A 22,506-nucleotide genomic window follows, 5' to 3' on the forward strand; every position below is an offset into this window, starting at 1 on the left:
ACGTGGAATTAATATGTATGATAGATCGCTTTTATCGCACCGACGGAGACAAGCAGGGATCAAAATTTGATCGTCGTCCTTTCTTCGTTCTTCCCGTTAAAGCGATTTCAAATTCTTAGCATTTTTCCTCATCCTCCTGGCGAGTGTCTTCTCGTGCGACGCGAGGGAAAATTTCAAGAGAAAATTTCAAGAGAAAATTTATATGACGCTGGATGGCGCGAAAAATTAAAGTTATATCGCCGTAATTCGCAGCGTAGCTTCACCGGCGAATGCATTTAAGCGCGTTCGTCATGGGAATATAACGTTTCACCCATGTACTCGCCGCACGTCTTTCGCGGTTTTTCTTTTTCTTTTTCTTTTTTTTTCGATTTTTTGCCTACGACGGACGTTCTTCGTTTTCGGTTCACGATTTTCCTGTCTCGACTTTTAGGAAGCGCCGTCGTCTTTTCTTACCTTATTTTCCCTTTCTTACCACGTTTGCCTTTCTTTCCTTCCAACGCGATGGCGGAAAAAGCAATCGACCGAGCGGAGAAAGGAGAGGAGAAAGAGAATCGTGGAGGAGTCGCGCTAATGGAAGCAGGCTATCTTACGAAGCGAACGATGACTTCGAGTCGTTTCAAGTTTATCGGAAATTCCATTTCGATCGTGGCAAAGTATCCTATGCTCCGTTTTTTCTCCTTTTATCTCATCCTCCCGCCCCTCCCATTTCGATCCTCTCTCAAAGTAGGTACGTACGTACGTACGTCGAACGAAAGGACTCTCGTCGTAGAAATTCCATATTTTATTTATCTTTGAAAGAGATCACTGCGAAAGTAGTTACGATGTATGTAAACGTTGTTAGAAATACGGGTAGCTAACAAGAGAGATCGATCGTCCGTTCCGGAGGTCATCCGTGGTAAGAAAAAAAGAAGAAGAAGATGAAGAAGGGGAAGGAGAAGATGGAAACGTCCGGCTCGTTGTTGATACCGTTGAGAGCTAAGGACAAGGGAACGTCGTTAGGGGCAACAGCGTGTTGCGAATACGGTTCATGATGGGGGGATATAAAAAGAGAACGCGTGCTTTGCATATTCGCAGAACTTCCCTTCCGAAGCATTACACTCCAGGGAAGCAATAAACTCGCTAAATGTATTATATTAAAAGTTTCAAACTTTCTGTCCTTCCGTAGACACGTTGAATTACTTAACGGCTCGCGCTGATACCTCGATAATTGCTGCTCGATTATTTCTTTTACAGTTAAATCGTAAAACAATTTCTCATGTTTATTTTAAATTATACGTCTTCTCGTCGTTGTCGAAGTACGCGCGACAGCGAGAAGAAGAGGGGATTTTTCAAAATCTCGGAAAGTCGAACGTCCTCTCTAGCCTCGTTCGACGAAACGCTTTCGTTCGAGGTTTTTCGTCAAATCGCTCGCGTTTCCGTCCTTCTCGAACGATATCGAACCAAAGTCGAAGTCGGAGGATTCTCGAATAGTTTCGATTATTTTCAAATCTTCGCACGTGGAACGTAAATCGATTCATCTCCGTTTGGGAAACCTTCGACGATTAACCTTCAATAATTAACATCGCGCCAGTTGATATATCAATTTAATACGATATATGCGATTAATACATCGGCCGAATGTAAAAGAGTTACGCGATATCGGTGCCACTCTATCATATACCTGCGCGCGCTCGCACGCATATATATATATATATATAGATAGAAGACAGATCATCTATACGGTTATCCGAACGGATGCACATAAAGAGCGATTTCGTTCGATCGACTCGACGGCTTTTTCCTTCAGCCGACGTAATATCGGAATACTCACGCCTTTCAACGACTATAAAGGACAACAAAGCGCCTAACTTTCGGACAACTTTTGTCCGGTCGCATTCGAAGGTAATCCACTTGTATGGTCTCGTGAAAATCTTCGAAGGAAGTCGAGGCTAACGAAGTTTGGAGAGAGTTTAACTTTACTCGAGGTGAAGAAAAGAATAAAGCGAAATGGAGAGGTAGTTTGCCGTCTCCGTTATCCGCGTCGTTATCGTTTCTTTTTCAACGTTTTTTAGTATATCGACGAGAGATAAAGCGGAACCTAGGAATTATTCCGCTCGGCCGATCGGACGTTCAAGTATTCGGTAGTTTCGTATTTCCGTAGTCTCTACGTTACGGTATTACATTTACACATACGCGTACGATATATACGTATAATACGTGGAGCACAAAGGCGTAGTGCAAATTTGACATAAAAAAGCTCGCACGAACTCGTCGTCCCAAAGCTTCTATGTAGCTTCCCACATAGTTATCTGTGAAAGATAATCGTTCTCCCTCTTTGATTCTCTATTTCAACGTTTCACAAACATGCCCTCTTTTTCATGGTCTCTCATCGCGCTCGTTCGTTCGCTAATCACGGCACACTCTCGTTAGCTCGTTGCTTCCATTCATTCGCGTTCCTCTTTATCACCGTCAATCTTTTCTCATCGTCGATGCGACCCAGCTTTACTATCGGCTTCCATTCCTTCGCAATCGCGATACTCGCGGGCTGGTCGAACGCGGTTCCTCTTGGCTGTGCGTTGCTTCTCGATTTGATCGCCGACGCGAGATCAGAGACGAATGGTACGGTTAAAAGAGTGGTCGAAAGACGCGAACGTTAACGTCCGCGAATGGATAGACCGTATGGTACGGCCGTATTTCGGGACTATCCTCGACGATGGCGCCCGCAGGGAGAGAAAGTTCGTTCTCGACGAGCGCTCCGAACACGAGAGCTTTCGTGGTCGCGGTGACATACGGTCAGTTTCACATGCAAATTAAACGAGCCGTACGCTTCTCGTCGCGGTACCGCGGCGCGACGTTGGTACGCGCGATTTTTGAATTTGCAAATTCGAATAGTCGTTTAATCGTACGTGTCCACGCATATTATTTTTTCTCCTTTTTACACCTTTTTTTACATTCCTCGTCCATGCCCACAAAAAAATTTCCTTTTTCGCCCGGAGTTCGGCCCGATACCGTGATATTCCCAACGAAAACGCTCGTAAGGCCTCGTCGTCGCTTCATTTCGATTTTCGACCTTTCGCAGGCGTTTCTTCTCTGATCCTCGTTGCTCCTCGACTCGCGTATCCTTTTGTAATAACTCTCGTTGGTTGCTCGTTTCGTCGAAACGAGCACGACCAATTTCGATCCAGCGGACGATCCATCTCGATTTAATAGGGGTGGATTCTAGAGACGGAGGGACACGCGAACGGATCTTATCCGTGTCGCGTCGTGGTGCACGCCAGTGTCTCGTTGCTCGACGTCGACGGTTAAAACGACAACGACGAGGACAAAGTCGCCATGGAAGATGGTGGCGGTGGCGGTGGCGGTGGCGGCGAACGTAGCCGAAGGAACGGACCGAATATCGATCTGGCATTCTTCTTATCGTTAGACCGCGACTATAGGTGTATACGTGTACGTAGATACGTGTGGGGTTCCTCTTTCCCTCGATGCCCTCGCTCGTCGTTATTCGTAATTCAGGCTGTTGCCGTTCCTTCCGCCGTCGAATATCAAACGACCTGGATAACTCGCTCGCCGGCGGCGTTGCGTTGGGAACGTTAAATCTTTCTAGATTGGAGAAATTTAGTGAGCTATGCGTTATGGAATTTACGAGAGCGAGAATCCTTTGAGGACGAGCGGGAGGCTCTCGGTAAAACAAATCGTCCTCGTGGATTAACAATCGTCGGGACGTCGTCGTCTTCCCTTTGACGCTCGTCCCTCGGCGTAGAATTTTTCATTTTCGCGCATATTTTACGGCGCGGCGTCTAACGTGTCTATAGAAGGAAACGCGAGGAGTAACGTCGTCGAGAGTTCTACGAAAAGAACGGTAAATGTTGCAAAGAATATTTCGCTCTTTATAAGCTGTCGTTTTTATCGCGCGAAACGACGTTACGTGCGAGTTTACAGAGCATAGAAAGTGCATGCAACTGAGAGCTTTATCGTGAGAGATTATCGATCGTTTTTACGTCATGCAAGTTTCATTTCACAGATAGATTAGTCGACGTAATCGCGTCGGTTTGCCGAGTACAGGTACGTTTACTAAGATTAAGGTATAAATATAGGTTAATTCTATCGAAAAGGTCGAGCATGAATGCGAAAGAGGATTTTATACTCAAAGGTGGATACTTTAAGCGCCGTTGATGTTTACGTTACTGTAACGTAGACCGTAACGCCGACGGTATTTATTTTCCCCGTTGTTATCGGTACGACCGTTTTATCGCAAACTTTTCTTCTTCGATATGCATTATTCGCGTTTGCTCTTTCGCAGGGTATACTTGTTAAAAACTTCGATCGCGTCGACGTTGCTTCGTTAATCCTCGAGCAAAGTTGGACCAAATATTTGTAACGTTATTGCACTTTTATGTCGTTCATAAGACATCGCGCCTACTCCGTTCCACGCGGTATCTCGTCGTTGGTCCAAGCGATGGAACGAGTCCCAATGATGTACCCTTCGAAAGTAAAGAATCGTCGGTCTTACCGGGAAAAATATTCGAATATCCGTTATATCATCGCGAGAACGTAACGACTCTTGGAAATTTTCAAAGTTCCCGTTCGGAGTTTTAACGACGTCACCCCTCAGCCGAGACCGAGCGAAAAATATATATCGCGAGAGTCGTGCGTTTATCAACGACCATGCGGGAAAGAATCTGAAAGGAAATAGGAAGGAGGGAGAGAAAATTATGCGAGTTTACGCGATACGTTCGCTTTAAGATTCATCCGTCGAACGCACGCGAATCCTGATACTCGTCGATTCTCAGGACTCTCGAGCTTTGTTTCAGATCAGACGGCTCTTCGTCTTAAGAGCCCGCACGTCGACGAGATTTAATTGCGCCCTTTACGATTTCACGCGTAACTACTATATCGCTTTGTTATCGATCGCGATAACTGTCGGACTTTGAAAATGCGTCGGTTCGTATTTTTCGACTTCTCTCTCTCTCTCTCTGGCATGGGACGAAAGCAAGGCAAAGTTCGTCTCGAGTCGAGATTTACATCGAGATTAAAATACTTGGATAATTCCTATGCAGATTATCTGGATTCTTGAAAGAACCTTCGCCTCCGAGAGGTTTCATATTTTTCTTCCTGGAAACTTTGACTCGCCTTCCTCGTTTGCTCCGTTTCACTTTTTAATAGTCGACCGTTTTCTTCCGCCAAAGTCATATTATCGTCGATGATTTACGAGGAAACGAGCGGCTCTTTCTCTCTGCCTCAAAATTTAGAGACGCCTCGCTTGTTTCTCTAGTATGGGATGGGATTAATTGTGCCGTTACATTAATCATATCTCATCAGTCTCTTGTGATCTATTGCCCCCTTGCACAACAGACGCAGCTTTCCTGAACGCATTAAGCGTGCGAGCGAATCGATATTAACGGCGACCGTGGGACGGTCAGACGAAACGGACGCTTGCGGTAAAACGCTCAAATATATTCCCATATATCGATTTCGATCCGATTGCCTATCGACGTGTCCTCTTTGGCATTACTCTGGAGGAATATATTCTCGTATGAATACTCCTTTGATAGCGATCCTGAGATTAAAGCTCGGTCCACCGTAAGCCCCTACGTATCGATATCATTTCTTATTTGCTAGGGAAGAAAGTCTTATCGTAAGCTCTTTCTACGGGGAAATCATAACGATGACACGCGATTGGTATCGAGCATGTATGTATATATTTTCGCGAATGATTTTCTTTCGAAGCATTGCTCTGTATCGCCGCATTTAAGAATCCGTCTTAAAGATAGAGAAAGAAATTTGCACGCGCATGCGGATTTTCTTGTCTGAAAAGGTTGGACCGTTGGCAGTGTTTTACGTTCTGCTCTTCCAGCTGCACGCTCACCCGCAGTACGAGTTTGGACAGCTTCCAGAGTTTCCCGTCTGATTCTGCTCGGCGCGAATTTCAACGCGAGCTTTAGTTTCGTCCTTTCGAGAAGAGTGCTCCTTGAAACAACGAGCACGTGCAATGCTTTTCTCTCTTTTCTCCTTTCCCTGTTGATCGCGTAAAACACGATTAAAGAACTTTTTCTCCTTTCGAGCAGAGAATTATCCGAGCGCTTCTTCGACTCGCGTTTCTTTCTCATACTGGACCATATATGTGTGTACGTATATGTACGTGTATGTATATTCCGACGCGAGGAAGAAAGATTCGCAGAGTTTGATGAAAAAAATCAGTACGTTCGAACGTAACGAAGAAACGAGTTCGTAGCGAGAGTCTCCCTCGGAGGGAAAATTTAAGAGAAAATCTATGGGGTAAATTGTGAGAGTGTAAGCAGAAAGAAGAGGGACGCTCTTTCAGGGTAACTTTTTTCCTCGTTGCAGTTACGAAGCTGCGGGAGCACTGGGACGAAACGAACTCGAAGGTGATGCAAAGGAAGACGCAGTTGGATGCCATGCTGGGTGATAGTCAGCGATACGAGGCGAAGAGAAACGAGGTGGAGGTCTGGCTCGCGCGAATGGAAACTCGACTGGAAAGAATGCGGGCCGTCGGCCATACGGCCGACGTTCTCGAGGCGCAACTTAGAGAACAAAAGGTATGTGTACGGACCACCGTCTTCTTCCTTTTCTTTCCTTTTTTATTTTCCACACGCTCGCACGCTTAATTTTACGCCGGGAGGAACCGCGCCACAACGAGCGGACACGTTTTCCCAATTTATCGAGAAAGAACGTAACACGAGAAACGAATGATCGTTCGTAAAAAGGTAGCGTCGAATTTCCTAGAGACTTTTGCAGACAATAGATCAAACGGGCAGGATCCGAGGAGAAATAATTTATTTCCACGATCGTTCTCTATCTTTCTCCAAATCTCGTAATTTCTTCTTCCTGAGACGCATGGAGCCGCGTTGGTGATTCCATTTTTTCGGATCTTCTTCCTCCTGGATATCGGCGGTGTCATTCTATTCTTTATTTTATTCTTATCCGTACATCGCGCAGTGTATTTAAGTGGAAATACTTTGGAACGTCTCGATCGAATGTATAGGCGACGATATCTCGTTTAATTTCGAATGACGCGAACGTTTCCACAAGTCGCGTGCCTACATAAGTATAGAGATCGAGAAAAATCCGACGTTCGTCGATTCGTTCGATGGCATATCGCGGCAGATATGCCAGTCGATCGAGCGTATCGAACGAAAAGGATGAAACTTCGGTTGGAGGGTTTCGACGGGACACGCTTATAAAACTTGCCTTCTACCCTGCAAGATTTAACTTCCTTAAGTTATCGGAGCTCTCGAGTAGCAAAGGACTTTCGTCTAACTCGATATCTCCGCGGCTGGAATTAGATGGAAGAAGTTTCCCCCTTTCTCGTAAAAGACGAGAGGACGAGTGCGAGCCAGACGAAGAGTCGATGTCGCTCGTTCGTCCTTCCCTCGCCTTCCTCTCTACGCATTTGTCCTTCGTTTCAGTCCTTCCACGCGGAATTGCATCAGTACAAGCATCACATCGAGCTCTTCAATCAGCTTACTCAAAAGTTGATAGCAGTCTATCAGCAGGACGACACGACTCGCGTGAAGAAGATGACGGAAACGATCAATCAGCGATACAACAATCTAAACACCAGGTAAGTGAATTTTTATTTAATTTTATTTTAACGTTTGATTTCTTTAATCGATTGCAATGCCTGCTAAAAAGGAATCGAGTCGTACGTTGCAAAGTCTTCATCGTCTGACCTAGTTACTTTTATTTCTCGTCACGTCGGACGATCGCGTCCGCGATATCATCCGTATTTGGTAGACGAGTCAGGTTGGTAGACGTTCAACGATCCGCTTCTTTTTCCTAGCATCATCAATCGAGGAAAACTGCTGCACTCGGCGATGAACTCCCTCCACAACTTCGACCGGTCTCTAGACAAGTTCTTGGCCTGGCTGAGCGAAGCCGAGTCTTCGATGGAAGGATTGGAGGCGGAAGCGGATCGACTCGGTGGACGACGGGATCAGGGCGCTCTCAGACGACCGCAACATCAGCTCAAGGTAAGACGAATATATGTACGAACTCTGTCTATGTACTTTCTTTTTCCTTTGCGCTCGTCGTTAAATCGTCGTCGTTTATGCATCCGACAACCGCGTTCGAAATACGAATCGAGGACCGCGGTGGTTTACCACGAGAGCGAGCGAACGAGCGAGCGAACGAGCGAGCGAGAGGGAGAGAGAGAGAGCAAATTGATTGAAGCGCATCGTTGACTAGACAGGAGCGGTCAACGGGGATCGTATTAAATCTACGTCTTGCTTGGGTACGGTGTTAGCGGCGAAGAGCTCTGTTTATGAGACTCTCGTTGCCGAATTGCTCGCTCGATCAACTTATTTTTGCAATCGTGCAGTGACGGAGTGCCTTCGAATAACGACGAACTTTACCGACGATACGCTCCCGCATATATTCGGTTTTATTAGATTATAATGTTGTATTTGTCGCGTTAGATTAGCATAATGGAGAGAACGCACTCGTGTAAATTTGCATCGTTGCTTTCTCACGCTTAAAGCCTTTTTTTTCCTTAAATATCTGAATACTTTACGGTGGCATCGGCAACGAGAATTTATCGATCCATGGATCCGTGACGCGCAAGCTGTTGGCAGAAACGAATACTCGTCTACGTTTCTATAACGATCGTTGATTTAATCCGAACCCGTATAAATTATTCGAATCTCGACATCGAATTAATTCCAAATTTTCGTCCCCGTGTATTTTGTAGGAGAAAGGACCCACCTACGATCGATGGGGAATTAATTTACACGAATGATATTTGATCGCGACTACGTTAGTACCGTTTCGAACGAAGATAAAGAGAAACTCGTTTCGAAACGATCAAAAAATTTGGAAACCTTTGCCTAGAGACCATGGGTTTGTGACGATGTTATTATTCAACGTCGTTCGTGTAAAAATCGTAGGAAGAAAATAAAAGGTTGAAAGGTTGGATGCGTCGAGTGTTCGTTTAGCGATTGGATGACCGATTGAAATCAATCGTACGATAAATCATGCACGTCGTGGACGTTCCGGACGTCGTGTCGAGCTCACCGTAATCCGCTTCTCTTTAGCCCACACTCGAATCTCGTGACCCCGTGGAAAATCATAGATCACGATCTCTCGCCCCAGGCGTGAAACCCTATCTATCGACGCGACCCGAACCGACGATGAGTCGACTACTATTTTCCTCCAATTTCTCCCTCTCTCTCTCTCTCTCTCTCTCTCGTCGGTCCTCTTTCTCTCTTTCTTTTCTTTACTCGCGTGCCTATTTGCCGAATCCATTGAAACGCATTTGACTTTGAGAGAAAATGAGATTCGAGGACGAAGATATTAAAGCCGGAAAATAATAGGCGAGCGGTAGAACAATCTCTTTCTTCCTCTTTCTCTTTCTCGTTTTCTCTCGTTCTCGTTCGTTGCCGCAGAACTTTTATTTATGCGCTTATTTACATGCGACAATAGAAATGGAAATGGAGCAAACGTCGAGGGAAGGGACGAAGATTACCTTTTTCCACCTTCTCCTTCTCTCGTTCCTCCTCCTCGATGCTTTTTCTATTCCTCGTAGAAATTTCTTCGTTAGCTTCTCGTTTCTTCGACTACTCGCGTTGAACGTCAAACGGCATTCGGTGTATCGAGTGATCCTCGAAGAAACGACGAGGATCGAATAAAGCGTTCCGATGCTTTACGAGACTGATTGCGAGTATAATACTTGGGTATGAAGCTGAATGGAAAATTAACGAGAGCAATTCCCGTATAATAACGTTTTAACGATGCGCCTGGGCTCCTTTTGTGCGAATAATTTTTCTTTTTTTTTCTTTTCTTTTCTTTGCTTTTCTTTTTCTTTCTTTTTTTTTTTTCATTCAGTGACCCACTTTTCAACGATTAACATCAAACGGATATTGAACCCCACTCGATCGGTCATCGCCTGTCTTTCTTCGAACCTCTCTCTCTCTCTCTCTCTCTCTCTCGCTCTCTCGCTTTTTTTCTTTCATTCTCCTTTTACGTATCGGCTCGATATCCAGAGATCGCTTCGCAACATCAAATTCGTTCGAATTTGTAAAGTTTCTGCTACGGGAGATCGATCGATGAGCCAATTAATTGGAACGTACGATCAAAGTTACTTTCATCCCTACTAAAAGTGACCCCGGAATATTTAAACGCGTTAATCTTTATTCGTGTCGCGTTAGAAAAGGGGCTTCGTGGCAAAGAGTTTCTCGGAAGACGAGTGTAGAGGCGCGAACACGATCGAAAGCTAGGGTGGTCTTCCACGACGAGCTCGAATTACCCTCGAAGGGGTTAAGTACGCGGAACGTGTCGAACGAAGTTCGCTCCTTCGCTGGCTAGATACCAAGTATATATCTAGTGTCGCTCTCCCCACGGTCACACGTTTTATTCTTTAACTTTCCTCATTGGACGAGGACTAAGGGCAAGAACGAAAAACTTTGTTCGTTCGAATCGTTGGATGGTCGATCTTTGCTTTCTTTCGTAGACGATGTAAAGAGGATCGGTTTGTAAGTCGTTACACCGAGTCCGTGATGGAACGACGATGCGGGATGGGCGAGGAGCAAAGTGCTACTCCAGCGATCGCCTCGAGATAAACGAAAGCACGCGAGTCTGCCTGTCGAGGATGCGTTCGAGTAAGGGAAAAGGAGGAACGAGAGGAGACGATCGAAATTAGGTCAGACACGGACCCGTTGCTGGTTTCGATGCGAAAATGCCTTTATTTAGGCCTCTACTTGTTCCCTTTCGTATTATCGGAACGGCGATGCCTTTAGGAAGCATTTACACGGAAAGTGGACTTTCATCGAGCGTTGGCGCGAGAACTCGGGGGTTGCGCTTAGCGTGACCTGAACTTTCGTTTCGTCTACTATACGTGGTTAGACGAAGTGAGAGGGTACCGGAGGGGAGCGGCCAAAGGGACGAGCAGCCCTTTCTCATACTCGTGGTAAACGTAGCGAAGCACGCTCCGCTTCGTTAAATAAAGCCTGTCGTGGCTAATCCTTTTTAACGCAATTTCACTTGTTTTTTCTCATCGAATCACAGCGAGTTAACCCTCGTTGAGACGCATCGCACCCTTCCGCATTGTTTCCGATCACGATTAAACGTGCAAACGGCACAACGACCGACTACAACGACCGCCAAGAGAGCAATCGCGACCCGCTTCGTTTCTCTCGTCGAAGCACCGGTATGCTTTTATATTCGACTGGAAGGTTGGAAAGTCGCTAGCGAATTACGATCGAACGTCTTTCCCGAGTCTCCATTTCGTTTTAGTCTTTGCGATTCCACTATAGACGGATGCCGTAGGTATTATATTTTTTTCCACATTAAAGTCCTTTCCTTCGTTTCTCAGTTTCCGTTCGAAATCGTGCGTATATCTAAGGCGTCGTTGGTTCGTTAGAAAGAAGCGGGAGGGGAAGCCAGATCGAAGGCGAGTCGTTGATGAAACGGTAACGCCTCGCGAGGTGGCCCTACTCGAAGGTCAAGGAGAGACGCGGAAGAATGGGCAAACGCAGTCGTCGAGCACTTTCCCTTTCCGGTTTCATCGCGGTAAACGCAGCCGAACGATCAATAGCCAACCCACCGTCGTCCACCCTTCAACCCTTGTTACACCCTTCGCGCGGAGGAATCGAGCAACTCCGATAATATTCCATTCTCTCTCGCTTCCATAGATATCGTTCCACCCATCACGGTGCTTTTCGAGATACGCGGACCTTCGGAGTTTCATGAATTTTAACGAATCGAACGAGATGCGTCATGAATTATGCGACATGAATTTTAACCTATGGGAAATCGAAAGATGCCTCACGGACTTCGAACCGATGCCTGATCGATCGTTCGGACAAACGCTCGTCCGATCGTGCGTCCCTCGATTTACCGCCCTTCCTCTGTACGTAGAACAATCGAAATTTGTAATCGCGCAAACGCCGCGTAAACTTTTCGATGTGTACTCGCAATTATCTCGCGTCGCGGGTGTTTCCCATTCCGTTGAATATACAGGAAAGAAAAAAGGAGAGAAAGAGAAAGGACGTAGATAAACACGATTAACTCGTAATTGATGTACCGATATAACGTAGACTTTGGCCCGATCTTCTTTCATCCCTTTTTCACGGTCGAGCGCACCAACCGGTTTCCGTTTCCATCATGCGAGTTAATCGATGACGAATTTTCTCTCTCGCTCTCTAGCTCTCTAGCTTGATTCCTAAATCCTAGATTTCTTCGCGCCACTGATTCTTCCTTCTCTCTCTCTCTCTCTCGGCCAAAGAAGAATAACGAAACGAAGCCGTCTTCGCTACCAAACTTCGTCTTTCGTTCCTCGCCGCTAAAGAGTATGATTCGAGTTTCCAGGGTACTTCTTCGTATAAATAAGCCGCCATCCAATCCATGTCAGTTATTCGTGTTCGGTCAGCCACCCCAGTGGGTTCAGGTGGTAGCCGCGACTCGACAGGAGGGGTGTCGTCGATCGAAACGGTACGCGCATGCGCTCTCAGTTCGTCCAGGTGGCACCAGCGTGCTGCGCGTTACTTTCAACCACCGGCGATGTCGGTATCGCAGAGGGGATGATCTCGTTTCTCTCCGTGTTTCTCTCCGAACGGTTCCTTGCTTATCGACGACTGGAATCGACTCTTTCGCTTTGCTTTTGGTATCCGTTCCGTTAAGAAACGCTAGCTTTCGTCGATAAAAGAAGAAAAGCGTTGTATTTCGATGTCTACTTTATCGTCCGTTTCGTTTATTCCGAGAAGGATGGTATCGTCGATCGTAACAAACTCGTCCGATGCCCAACGAAATTTCGAGTTATTATCGTACGTCGACGTATCCGTTGACAATCGAGATCGAGATTAAAATATTGTGAGATATTAAAATGTCTCTATACGCTATTCGACGATATTCTTCGCATAAATACGCTCTGTAATAGCCTTACAGTAGCGTCATACAATAGCGTTTCCTTTTTATAACTTTTGCGACCCGAGATATCACAGTTTACAACGTTATCGACGAACAATAGCGACGCGTACTTTTCTCGTCGCAAGATCATTGACTTTTTCCCTCACGCATGCGAACGCGTCGTCGAGATTTTGTAATGTTTCCCTTTTGCGTCGTTTCGTATTTCCCATCGCGTTGAAAATCAATTATCGAAGTATCTCCTGCGAAAGTATGCGAACGATCGGATCGATGGAACGGTAAAGTTTCCAATGAAAAAATACTCCAAATCGTTCGCATTCTTGCGAGCTATTAATTTTCTGCTAGTCGCATTTTTTATCGCGTTACCCTTATCGAACGACGGTTCTTGTTAACAATAGCATCCCCTCGACAATCGTAAATAACGTCTACCCAATTTAACGGACGGTGCGATTTCTCTTTCTCTCTTTAACTCGATGACGTGGTTAATAGTCGAGCATTGTTCGAACGAAAAGAGATTTTTAATGGGATCGCGTCAACTGTTACTCCCCCGCCCTATTTCCTCTCTTATTTCTTTCGTAAAAATGCGTCGAGGATGACGGTTGGCTAAATCCATGATAACCTGTAAATTCCCTTTTGATTAAATTTTCGTCCAATTTTTGGTCGCACACGTCGTCGGACGATCGTACACCGATTAACGGCTGTCCGCTACGTCTCGATTAGGTGATTAAATAACGCGACGGGACAAGCGAGCGCCGGGAATTTTAATTGATCGTTGGGTACGCTACATTTCTATTTTCCCTCCTTCGCTCGTGAAAGAAATTCGATTTTATTCGATCTAATTCGTTTTAACGTCTTTCGAATTTGTTCGCTGTTTTCTTCGTAATTTCGTTCTTTCAAAAAATAACAAAAGATGCTAGATGAACTCCAACATACCTACGTTGGATAAAAAGAAAGATTGAATTTCTCTCGAGTCTTTTCGCCTTTTCGTCACCTCTTTTTCTCACTTTATTGATGTACTTTTGCCTCGACCTGCCTCTCTCACTGTCTGCATCTCCGTCGGTGGCTTAACAAATCCGATAGTTTGTAGTTTCGAATCAGACCTCGACAAAAGGGTAGGAGAAGGTTCGGAGAGGGGTGAGATGGGATGGCTTTGCACGGAAGGGTGGAGTAGCTTCGAGATAACGTTGCGAGCAGATGTCGCCGCCTGGCGGTTCTACCGCTAACTTTACAATACCGCAAGCCAAATTCTATGTATATCATGCACGTACACGTAGCATCGAGATTGTGCGTGTGTAACTACTGGTAAAGGGTAGGTAACGTGACTCTTGGTGTATTCCGGACGATATCAGGCCATATGTCCGCGACAGAAGCTCTCTTTGTACGGGAACATTCGAAAATGGGGACGCGAAGCTCGAACTAACTCGACGGATAACAGTTTTAGTATTCGCGTGGTAGAGGCTGTCTCTCGTATGCTCCGAGGAAGGATTAATTTGTGCTTGCGAAGACTGGAAGACGTCTGGTTCTCGTTGCCAAGCGCGTTCTCTGCGAGCGGCACGCTTTCGGCTCGAAAAAATCCTGGACAAAAGTTCGACCCATTTCGTGCTCCCCTTTATTTTCTCTTTGTTTCGCCCTCTCTCTCTCTCTCTCCCTCTGTGCCTCGTCGAGACATTGGTTTTATGATATATGCACGAGCAATCGTTTGAACGAATATGTAAAAGTTGTCGATAAAATGTATCTATGGTTTTTATGTTAAAAATTTTAACTTTTCAATTTGCTTTTTTTGTTTGTATATAAAATGAGAAATGTTTTTATAAGTTTTAGTCCTAGGAACAATGGTCCTTTTTGAAATGCTTTCTAAAGGCATTCAAACTTTACGCACATACATTTCTGGCGAATATGAGAGAGAGAGAGAGAGAGATGTGTGGAGTGTACTAGTTGGAGCAGCTTAGTTAATACCGAATTAGTTTCTTTCATTCCTATACGCTCGGCGAGAAATTTCAGTACGAGAGATTACGAAGGTTGTAATTATTTCGGATTCGGAATGTTAAAGTATATCAAAATACGGATTTACGAAAGTTCTTTTCACGGTACGCTCGAATACTTTACTCGTTGCCCCCAGGTTTTGAACAATTTCGATATTTGTTTACGAACGGGCAACGAAAAATTATCAGGGAGATTCTTTTTTACAATCGTAGGGAAGGACTAATTTTTCGGTCTTGCGAATGACACGTAAATGGCGAACGAACGTTCCACGAGATTGTCGTTGATTCTCGAGGAAGGAACCACAAAAGGTACGAAATAGAATTTGAAATTTGCAAACAAGGACAAAGTGATTTTGACCGGTCTTTTTCTTTTTTCTTTTCTCTTACCGTTTCTACTCGTAAGAAAACAGGTCAACCAACGACGGAGCGGACGCACATCGTCTCGTTTCGTCGTTCGTTTCTCGGAAAGCCGATGTTCCGAGTCCCATGACGATTCTCTCGCGTTTCAAACGTGCCAGATAAGAATTTCTTTGGAAAAATCAGAAAGACTCGTTTCGTCGTGGACGTCCACGAGCTCGAATACCAGTCCTTACTTCAATCTCTCGTATTAGTTTCGAACAAAAGACGCGTTTTAAACGCGAACGAACTTTAACGAATTGAAAATTGTACAACGTCCGTTGAAATCTCGTTGGACAGAGCGAAGCGCGCTCCGTCGTTCGTTGAATTTAAAAGCGAGAGATCTAAATCTACGCGGATCTATCTGTGGGAAGTATCGAATGGTGAAACAATGCGATGCTTGCGATCTCGTCCCTGCCTGTGAAACGGTATTAAAAGAACCTTTGAATCGGGCTTTGTTAACGATATCGTGCTTTCTTTCGAATCTCTTTTACAACACAAACTGTAACCGTGCTCGCAAATAACAATAGCAGAACTTTGATTGCTATCAAAGTAAACGTAAAAGGCACGGGGAAGTATCCTTTAAAGAGCCGTTCTAAAATCACTCTGAATTTCTTTTCTTCGACGTTGGATTTATTTCATTTTTAAGAGGAGATTTGACGAAAGCCTCCTTAGATGATACAAAGGGCTGGTGTAACGTGCAACGATAAAATACTTAATATATTTGTTCTCGAGTAAAACAAGTGTTTCACTATAAAGCGACAAGGAAGGACGAGGAGAGAAGGAAATTGAGGTATAGCACGAGGGGAATGCGATAGGGCATGCGGCTCGAACTATTCGTCGAGCTATTCGCCGAAGGCAAGCTCGCGACCTCTTGCCTCGAGCTCTCGGGTAAACTCGGTGCTTTATTTAAATTCCACGATGGAATGTCTCATGTTAGAACATTAGGTGATAGATACGGAGATGGGCTTTCTCGGGTAGAAAAGAAGATGCCGGCAAAGCTAAGGAAAAACTCGGAGATACGTTCCTTCCGGTAAATCTTCTCGCGTCTGTCGCTTCGAAAACTCTCTTATTACTCCTTCCTGCGTATCGTTGCGTTTCTATCCTCTTCCGTTTCCCCTTTCTCTCTTTTTAACGTCGACGGAGACGGCGAAAGTAAATTAAAACGTGGCCGGAGCGAGGATTTAAACGTCTCGTTCGCCAGGAAAACCAAAGGAGAATGTGTCTCTTGGGGGCGCGTATGCGCGTACTTTACGTCATGCGTCTTTGATAACTCTCTTTATTTCTGCGTTTATCGGTGAAAGACGTAGGGAGATGTGTTCGAATGGAATGGCAAAAGGCAGCCATTCCTTCTTTCCTCTTTCTTTCCTTCTATTTTCCATTTTTTCTTTTCATTCGGATCACGAGGTATATCGAAACGTGTACGTCGAAGGAAGGCCTCCAGCGAGAAATACTTTTCTCGAGCGAGAAAAATCGCGTAGAAGATGATTTTTTTCCGCGAAAGAACCGAGGCGGAAGAAAGAATCGGAGCGACGTTCGAATGGTCGGCTGCGTTCTCGGTGGTCCTTCAGCCCCGCTCTCTCGTTTTCTCTCCTCGTCGGTATAACGAGCGTATCGTCGCGAGCATCGTCGTTTTACGTCGTTCACGCGTCGCGAAGACTCGCGACTGGCGAATGCACGTAGACTCGTCTTAAAGCACGTAATTCGCTTCGTCCGTCTCTCCTCGGTCGGAATGAATCACGGTGCTGTAGCGTGCGCCTTTCCGCTTGTTAATCGTTACTTTTATTCTTTCTCTTCGTCCATTCGTCGGTTTAATTCCTAAGGCGTTGTCGATAAAATTTGCATTTTTGGGCGGCCGAGCAAGAATTCGGAAAACAAAAATTGCGGTGAAAATCAAGAGAGACGCGTATTCGAAGTCTCGTTTGTAGCTTTCGCGGCGTATCGCCCTAACTCGTTGCGATTCGGGAGAAAAAGCGAACGACCGACGTAGAATACAGTTCGCGATCTGCTTCCTATATTTTTGCCGGAGATCGGTACTTCCTTTCCTTTACTCGCAGAACGCGTAATTTTGACTTTGCCACTTTTTTTGTCGCGACGTCGTTCTCTCTCTCTGACTCTCGAGCGTTTCAACCTTGACAAAGCTTTTTTTAAATGTGCAAGAAAAATCGATGCGAGTCTGCTACCGAGCGTTTCTACTTGCGTATTTTTTTGCAGGCGGCAGAAACCGAAGAATAAAAAAATGGCTTAGAATCTTTTAATTTCGGAAGAAAATTTATCGTCGATATATGTAACGTCGTTAAATACGTTTACGCGCACGTATAATGATATTGTATATGGATTGTACGGTTAAGGAAATGATTCGTTTTAAAGATTGCTTACGACAAATCGTTCGACGTACGCGTACACGTATAGATGTATCGTGTAAAAAAAAATTCTGATAAGAGAATGAATTACTTCTAATAAATCGTTCGTGAAAAGTCGTTGAATAATCGTTGAAGATACAACAAAGAAGGATATAAAGAAATAATTATTCTTTACAATGGTCTCTGTTTCAAGTCTCTACGATTTCTGGTTCCGGAGATATTTTAATTCGGAGTTAATCGACACATTGACCTACATAATCTATCTCGAACGGAGTCATTGACACGCGAATGTACGTAAATTCTTGGAATTTACGCGTACCAGCTGACCGACGTAAACAATTCTTATTATTTACTATGACGCGTGCTCTCGCCAGTCGTTCATTGAGTTTATGAACGACGAATTTCGGGACGTTACATCTTCGGAACGGAAAGTCGTACAAACGCGAAACAAAAATAGTTTTAAAGGGAAAAACGTCCTCGTTGTATCCAATCGTTATCGTAAATATTTCATAGCCACGTACGGGAATACATATTTGGTGAATATTTAAATCGACTTTCCGTGACATTGGACGTTCCGTATCGTCATAAAATTTTTCTTAACGACAACAAGATCGCGATAAACATTACGATCGATATTACTTATGCACGCGTAGAGCGTAGTCTCGACTGATGTTCGGCAAAGGGCGTTTAACGAAACGTTTTCTTTCGTAAATCGGACAACGAGCAATATCTTCTAACGTGGTTCGTTTTCTCCGCGCGAGTAAGAGTCTTCGGTATTGTAAAGATACCGGTCGAAAAGAGCGAGAGAGAAGAGGGACGGGCTGGGGAGAGCACGCAGGTTCGAGATAGGCGAGCAGACGGCGAATTAATATTTTTCTCGTTTCTCTCTTGCGGCTCGGAATGCGAATTATTTCCGAGGAGGAATATCCGGCATATCGATGTATCTCGCGCCGCTGCTTTAACCGTGTACATTCTCGCGCCAGATTCGAGCATAACGAAATCACGATATTCAAGAGGATCGGATTCAGTTATTCGAGCCGGTACGCCCCTTGAATACTTCGTTTCATCGCGCTCGGCATTTCGAGCTTTTGTTCGTTTCTCGAGATATCTTCTTCTGTCTCCGCTTCCTCTCTCTCTCTCTCTCTCTTTTTCTCCCAGGATACTACCTCGGGCTTTTTCATCGAGCCGATGCTTACCGGAACGCGGAGAAATAAGAGCGTGCGCTTCAGCGGCGCCAAGAATTAATGATCGCTTTGCAAGACGTTAAGAGGGACGAGAAACGCGTGTCTGAAAACTTTTAATCTTTTTTTGTGTAAAATCCAAGATGCCCAATATCGCGGGTATGAGAGAGGAAATTAAATTCTCAAGTAATTTCAAGCAGATGCTCAAAGTTTCGCTGCAGTTTAGTCTTTTTCTTGCAATAATATTCTCTTTGAAGAGTATTTATTTTTAATTGCAAGATAAAAAGACGTTATTTGTAGGTGCATCAACGTTCCCATTTTTGGATTAATCTCGATCCCACGGAACGATCTTATTTGGTCGGTTTCGTGTAATTTTTTGTCCAGTCTTAAAATCTTTATTCCTTAGCCCGCACGTATCATCGTCTTTTTTTCATTCCTTTCCTTCTCGCGTATTCTCACCCCAGAAACCTATTCATACTTCATACTCGTTTTCTACCGCGCTTTTCTTCTCTTCTCCTTTCTCATTCTTTCACCATTTATATTACACGCGGCGCACACACCGCCCGTCTTCCTCATTATCGTGTAATTACAAGAAACGGTAGAACGAAAGAAAGGACGATCCTGCTGTCGCGCCATTAAGGACTTCATTACGGAGCAAGAAAGAATCGCGAGTCCTCGCACCGCGAAAGGAAATGTAAACTCGATTATTTCGATATCAAAGTCGCCTTTTCTCCGATTCTTTCTCCTCCTTCGTATCGGTTACATTTTCAACGACCTTTTTTTCCCACCCCTTTATAGGAAAAAGGTCCTCATCGTCGGCATCGTTTGCCTACTCGATCGAAATAATCTCAGATATAATCTATACCGATGATCGCGACCGATTCGATATCTCGATTCGTCGTTCGTTCGCGAATTTATTTACACCGATGTGTGTCAAACCGGTCCGTATGCGCGCAATCTATCGTCGTGCGAATCAAGTTCCATGGAAATGCCGAGTTGCTTCCGTAGTTCCTTCTCGTGGGCAGCTTCTAAAAAACGGATCCACCTGCCGGATAGACTAATTTATCTCTCGAGCGAGGTTTAAAGCCCTTCCGTCGTTTATCTTTCCGACGACGAGTGGTTGGTTCAACGATTCGTTCCTTTCTCTTCTCCCCTTCTCTCCCTGCCTCTCTCTTTTTCTCTTCTTTCAGTGTATCTTCCTGTACGCTAAATTGAAAAACATCTCCCCCCATTTTCCATCCTTTCCCTTTCCTCGTCCCGTGGCTTTTCTTCGCCGCGACAAATTGTTCTCCGAACCGATATCGTCCTACGACAAAGTACGGTGGAACGTAGAACGTCGATTAATTTTTTCAATTTTCTCGAATACACACAGACGTACGTATATACGTGCACGTAGTTGCAAAATAAATCCGCACGATGGGTCAATTACGACTCGAAACGAAGCGACTGTCTCGCGTCAATTTCGAAGAGATTTAGCGAAGCTTCGTCCGCTCGAACGACGGAGACGGATCGTGAATTAATAATGTAGGATAGGAAAATTTTCAGGATAAATTCGTTCCGTTCCTCCGAAGGGCTCCTCTTCAGCGGCACGAAGCGGACTTTGATAAACGACGAATTCCCGCGAGAGGCACTCGAGCATTTGCTACGTTTAAGGAATAAATATTTTTAGAAATATCTCCGACGACGAGACTTTGCAGTTGAGATATCGTCTTGCAACGTTTAAAGGAGCTCTTTAATTAGAATCTTGCGAATGCTTGCTCGATGCTCGTCGTTTTAAGGATCCCTCTGACACCGTCCTATGGTACTCGACGCGCGCGCGAGAGAGAGAGAGAGAGAGAGGGAAAGATATAGAAATATTTCTATGAACGTTTTCTTTCTCGAGGAGAGTCGTAATTAAGCCGCATTTTTAAGACGCTTTGAAAAGCCTCCACCGGTATGAAATTCATCTAGAAAATGTTATTCCAATGAGCGAACTCGCGAGATGCTTACCTGTCCGCGATGCTAATTTTCTTTAAATACCAACTTTATTCACCGAGTCTCTTTTCCCCCCAATTTTTTTTACCTCTTTCCTACGCGATATCTGTTTCGTCGAGGTTTCTCTTACAGAGGAGAAATCAAACTTTAAACGATTTAAAATTTCTAATTAGTTATTCCAAACTCGAGGAAAATCGCTGCTAATTCGACGTAAACTTGTCAAAGGATTAGTTTGATACCGTTGCTCGTACAGGTCTCCGCGACGACGGTATTAGCCGTAATTAATATCGAACCAAAGACGCGTTTTTCTCTCCGTTTGAATGAAACGCACGTCGACTCGACGACTCGGACCGGAGCAGCAAACCGATAGAGCGAGTATTCGAAGAACAACGAGTTCGTAGCTTCATCGAGATCTTCTTCGAACGGAACGCGTACGCCGCGTATAGCAGCGATAAAATTTAGCGACTAGAAGCATCGAACGTTCTCGTGGAAAATAATAAATCCACGTCCAAAAGGACTTCCTCTCTTCGTCGACGGTGCAGTTGAAAATATATGCTGATAATGGCGAACACGTCGAACCTAACACAATGGGAATCCTCACAATGGCCTGTTGCTCGACGAGAACGAGCACGCGTGAGCTAGGAAAATAGATGAGAAAGGGAAAGAGAGAGAGAGAGAGAGAGAGAGAAGATAGCAAAGAGCTACAATTTCACTAGACCCAGAAATGTTGTCAAATCAGCGTTCGTTGGCTACGAACCACACTGTCGAACGATCGTTCTCTCTCGAATATCGATGAAAAAAGAAAAGAAAAAAGAACATTCGTGTTATCAGCTAGCACTCGCACGCGATAAAGCGAGGTTCGCTTTTTAAAGCTCGTTTTCCTGCTATTTCGTTCTGCGCTTGTTTTTATATTTTCTTCTCTCTCTTTCTGCTTTTTTCCACGGACAACGTGACGCGTTTGCGACATACCTGAACATCGTTTCGCCGCTCTTATCACATAGGACACGTTGGGAAAGCCCGATAACTTTGCTCCGTAAAAACTCTTCGCGTCGCGGACGGCTTTCGCGTGCTTTTCCCCTTTGCTGACAAAGCTTCTAATTTCTTCGTCGCGCATAGCCTGCGTTTAATGCGGCAAATGAAGCCGTACGTAAAGTTTTACGAGCGAAGGAACGACGCGTATAAATGGTCGAGCGAAGGGAGAGAGGCGCTGCGTCGAAAGGAACGCGATCGAGCAAAATCGATCGGTCGATCCAACTTGGATTTTAATCAAACTTTTTACAAAGCGATAATTCGATGATTCCGAGCGGAGTAATAGGGGTATCGCGACGAGAAAAAAAAACGAATTTCTCTTTGTTTCTAACTAAACGAGGGTACAAAGAGAACGCATGCTTGTGTATATGTATAGGTCTATAAATAGGTATATGAACAGGTATACGCGTGCATATTCATAAGACGTATACGTGTACGGTATACGTTCTTGAACTTTGGCTGGCTTTGTACGGAAATAGAGAAAGAGACAGAGAGATAGCTCGAAACGTGCTCGCTCGAAAGCGATCGCCACCAAGGAAATGAAAAATTCCAAAGGAGACTCGTGTCGCAGGCAGGAACTCTCCTCCTTATCTAGTTGCATATCTCCGCTTGGAATTTATGCAAGCTTCTAGAATCGAATGGAACGTACCGATGCGGCGGTATCCGTCGAATGAAGTTGTCCTTCTGGAACGATTGTTTCTCTTTTACTTATTTTCTTTTCTTACC

At 44.8% G+C, this 22,506-nt stretch overlaps 1 protein-coding gene across 8 annotated transcripts in view; it reads left to right on the top strand.

The window, feature by feature from the left end:
- The window catches only part of LOC127067530 (dystrophin, isoforms A/C/F/G/H), a 221,616-nt gene that overhangs the window by 75,735 nt on the left and 123,375 nt on the right, over nt 1–22,506 (top strand). For all 8 annotated transcript variants that reach the window (XM_051002552.1, XM_051002554.1, XM_051002550.1 and 5 more), the window contains 3 exons: nt 6,325–6,536; nt 7,407–7,561; nt 7,781–7,970. In XM_051002552.1, the coding sequence (XP_050858509.1) occupies nt 6,325–6,536; nt 7,407–7,561; nt 7,781–7,970 (557 nt within the window). The remainder of the gene's footprint in view (nt 1–6,324; nt 6,537–7,406; nt 7,562–7,780; nt 7,971–22,506) is intronic.

This window comes from Vespula vulgaris, chromosome 11 (genome assembly GCF_905475345.1).
Source record: "Vespula vulgaris chromosome 11, iyVesVulg1.1, whole genome shotgun sequence".
NCBI classification, from domain to species: Eukaryota; Metazoa; Arthropoda; class Insecta; order Hymenoptera; family Vespidae; genus Vespula; species Vespula vulgaris.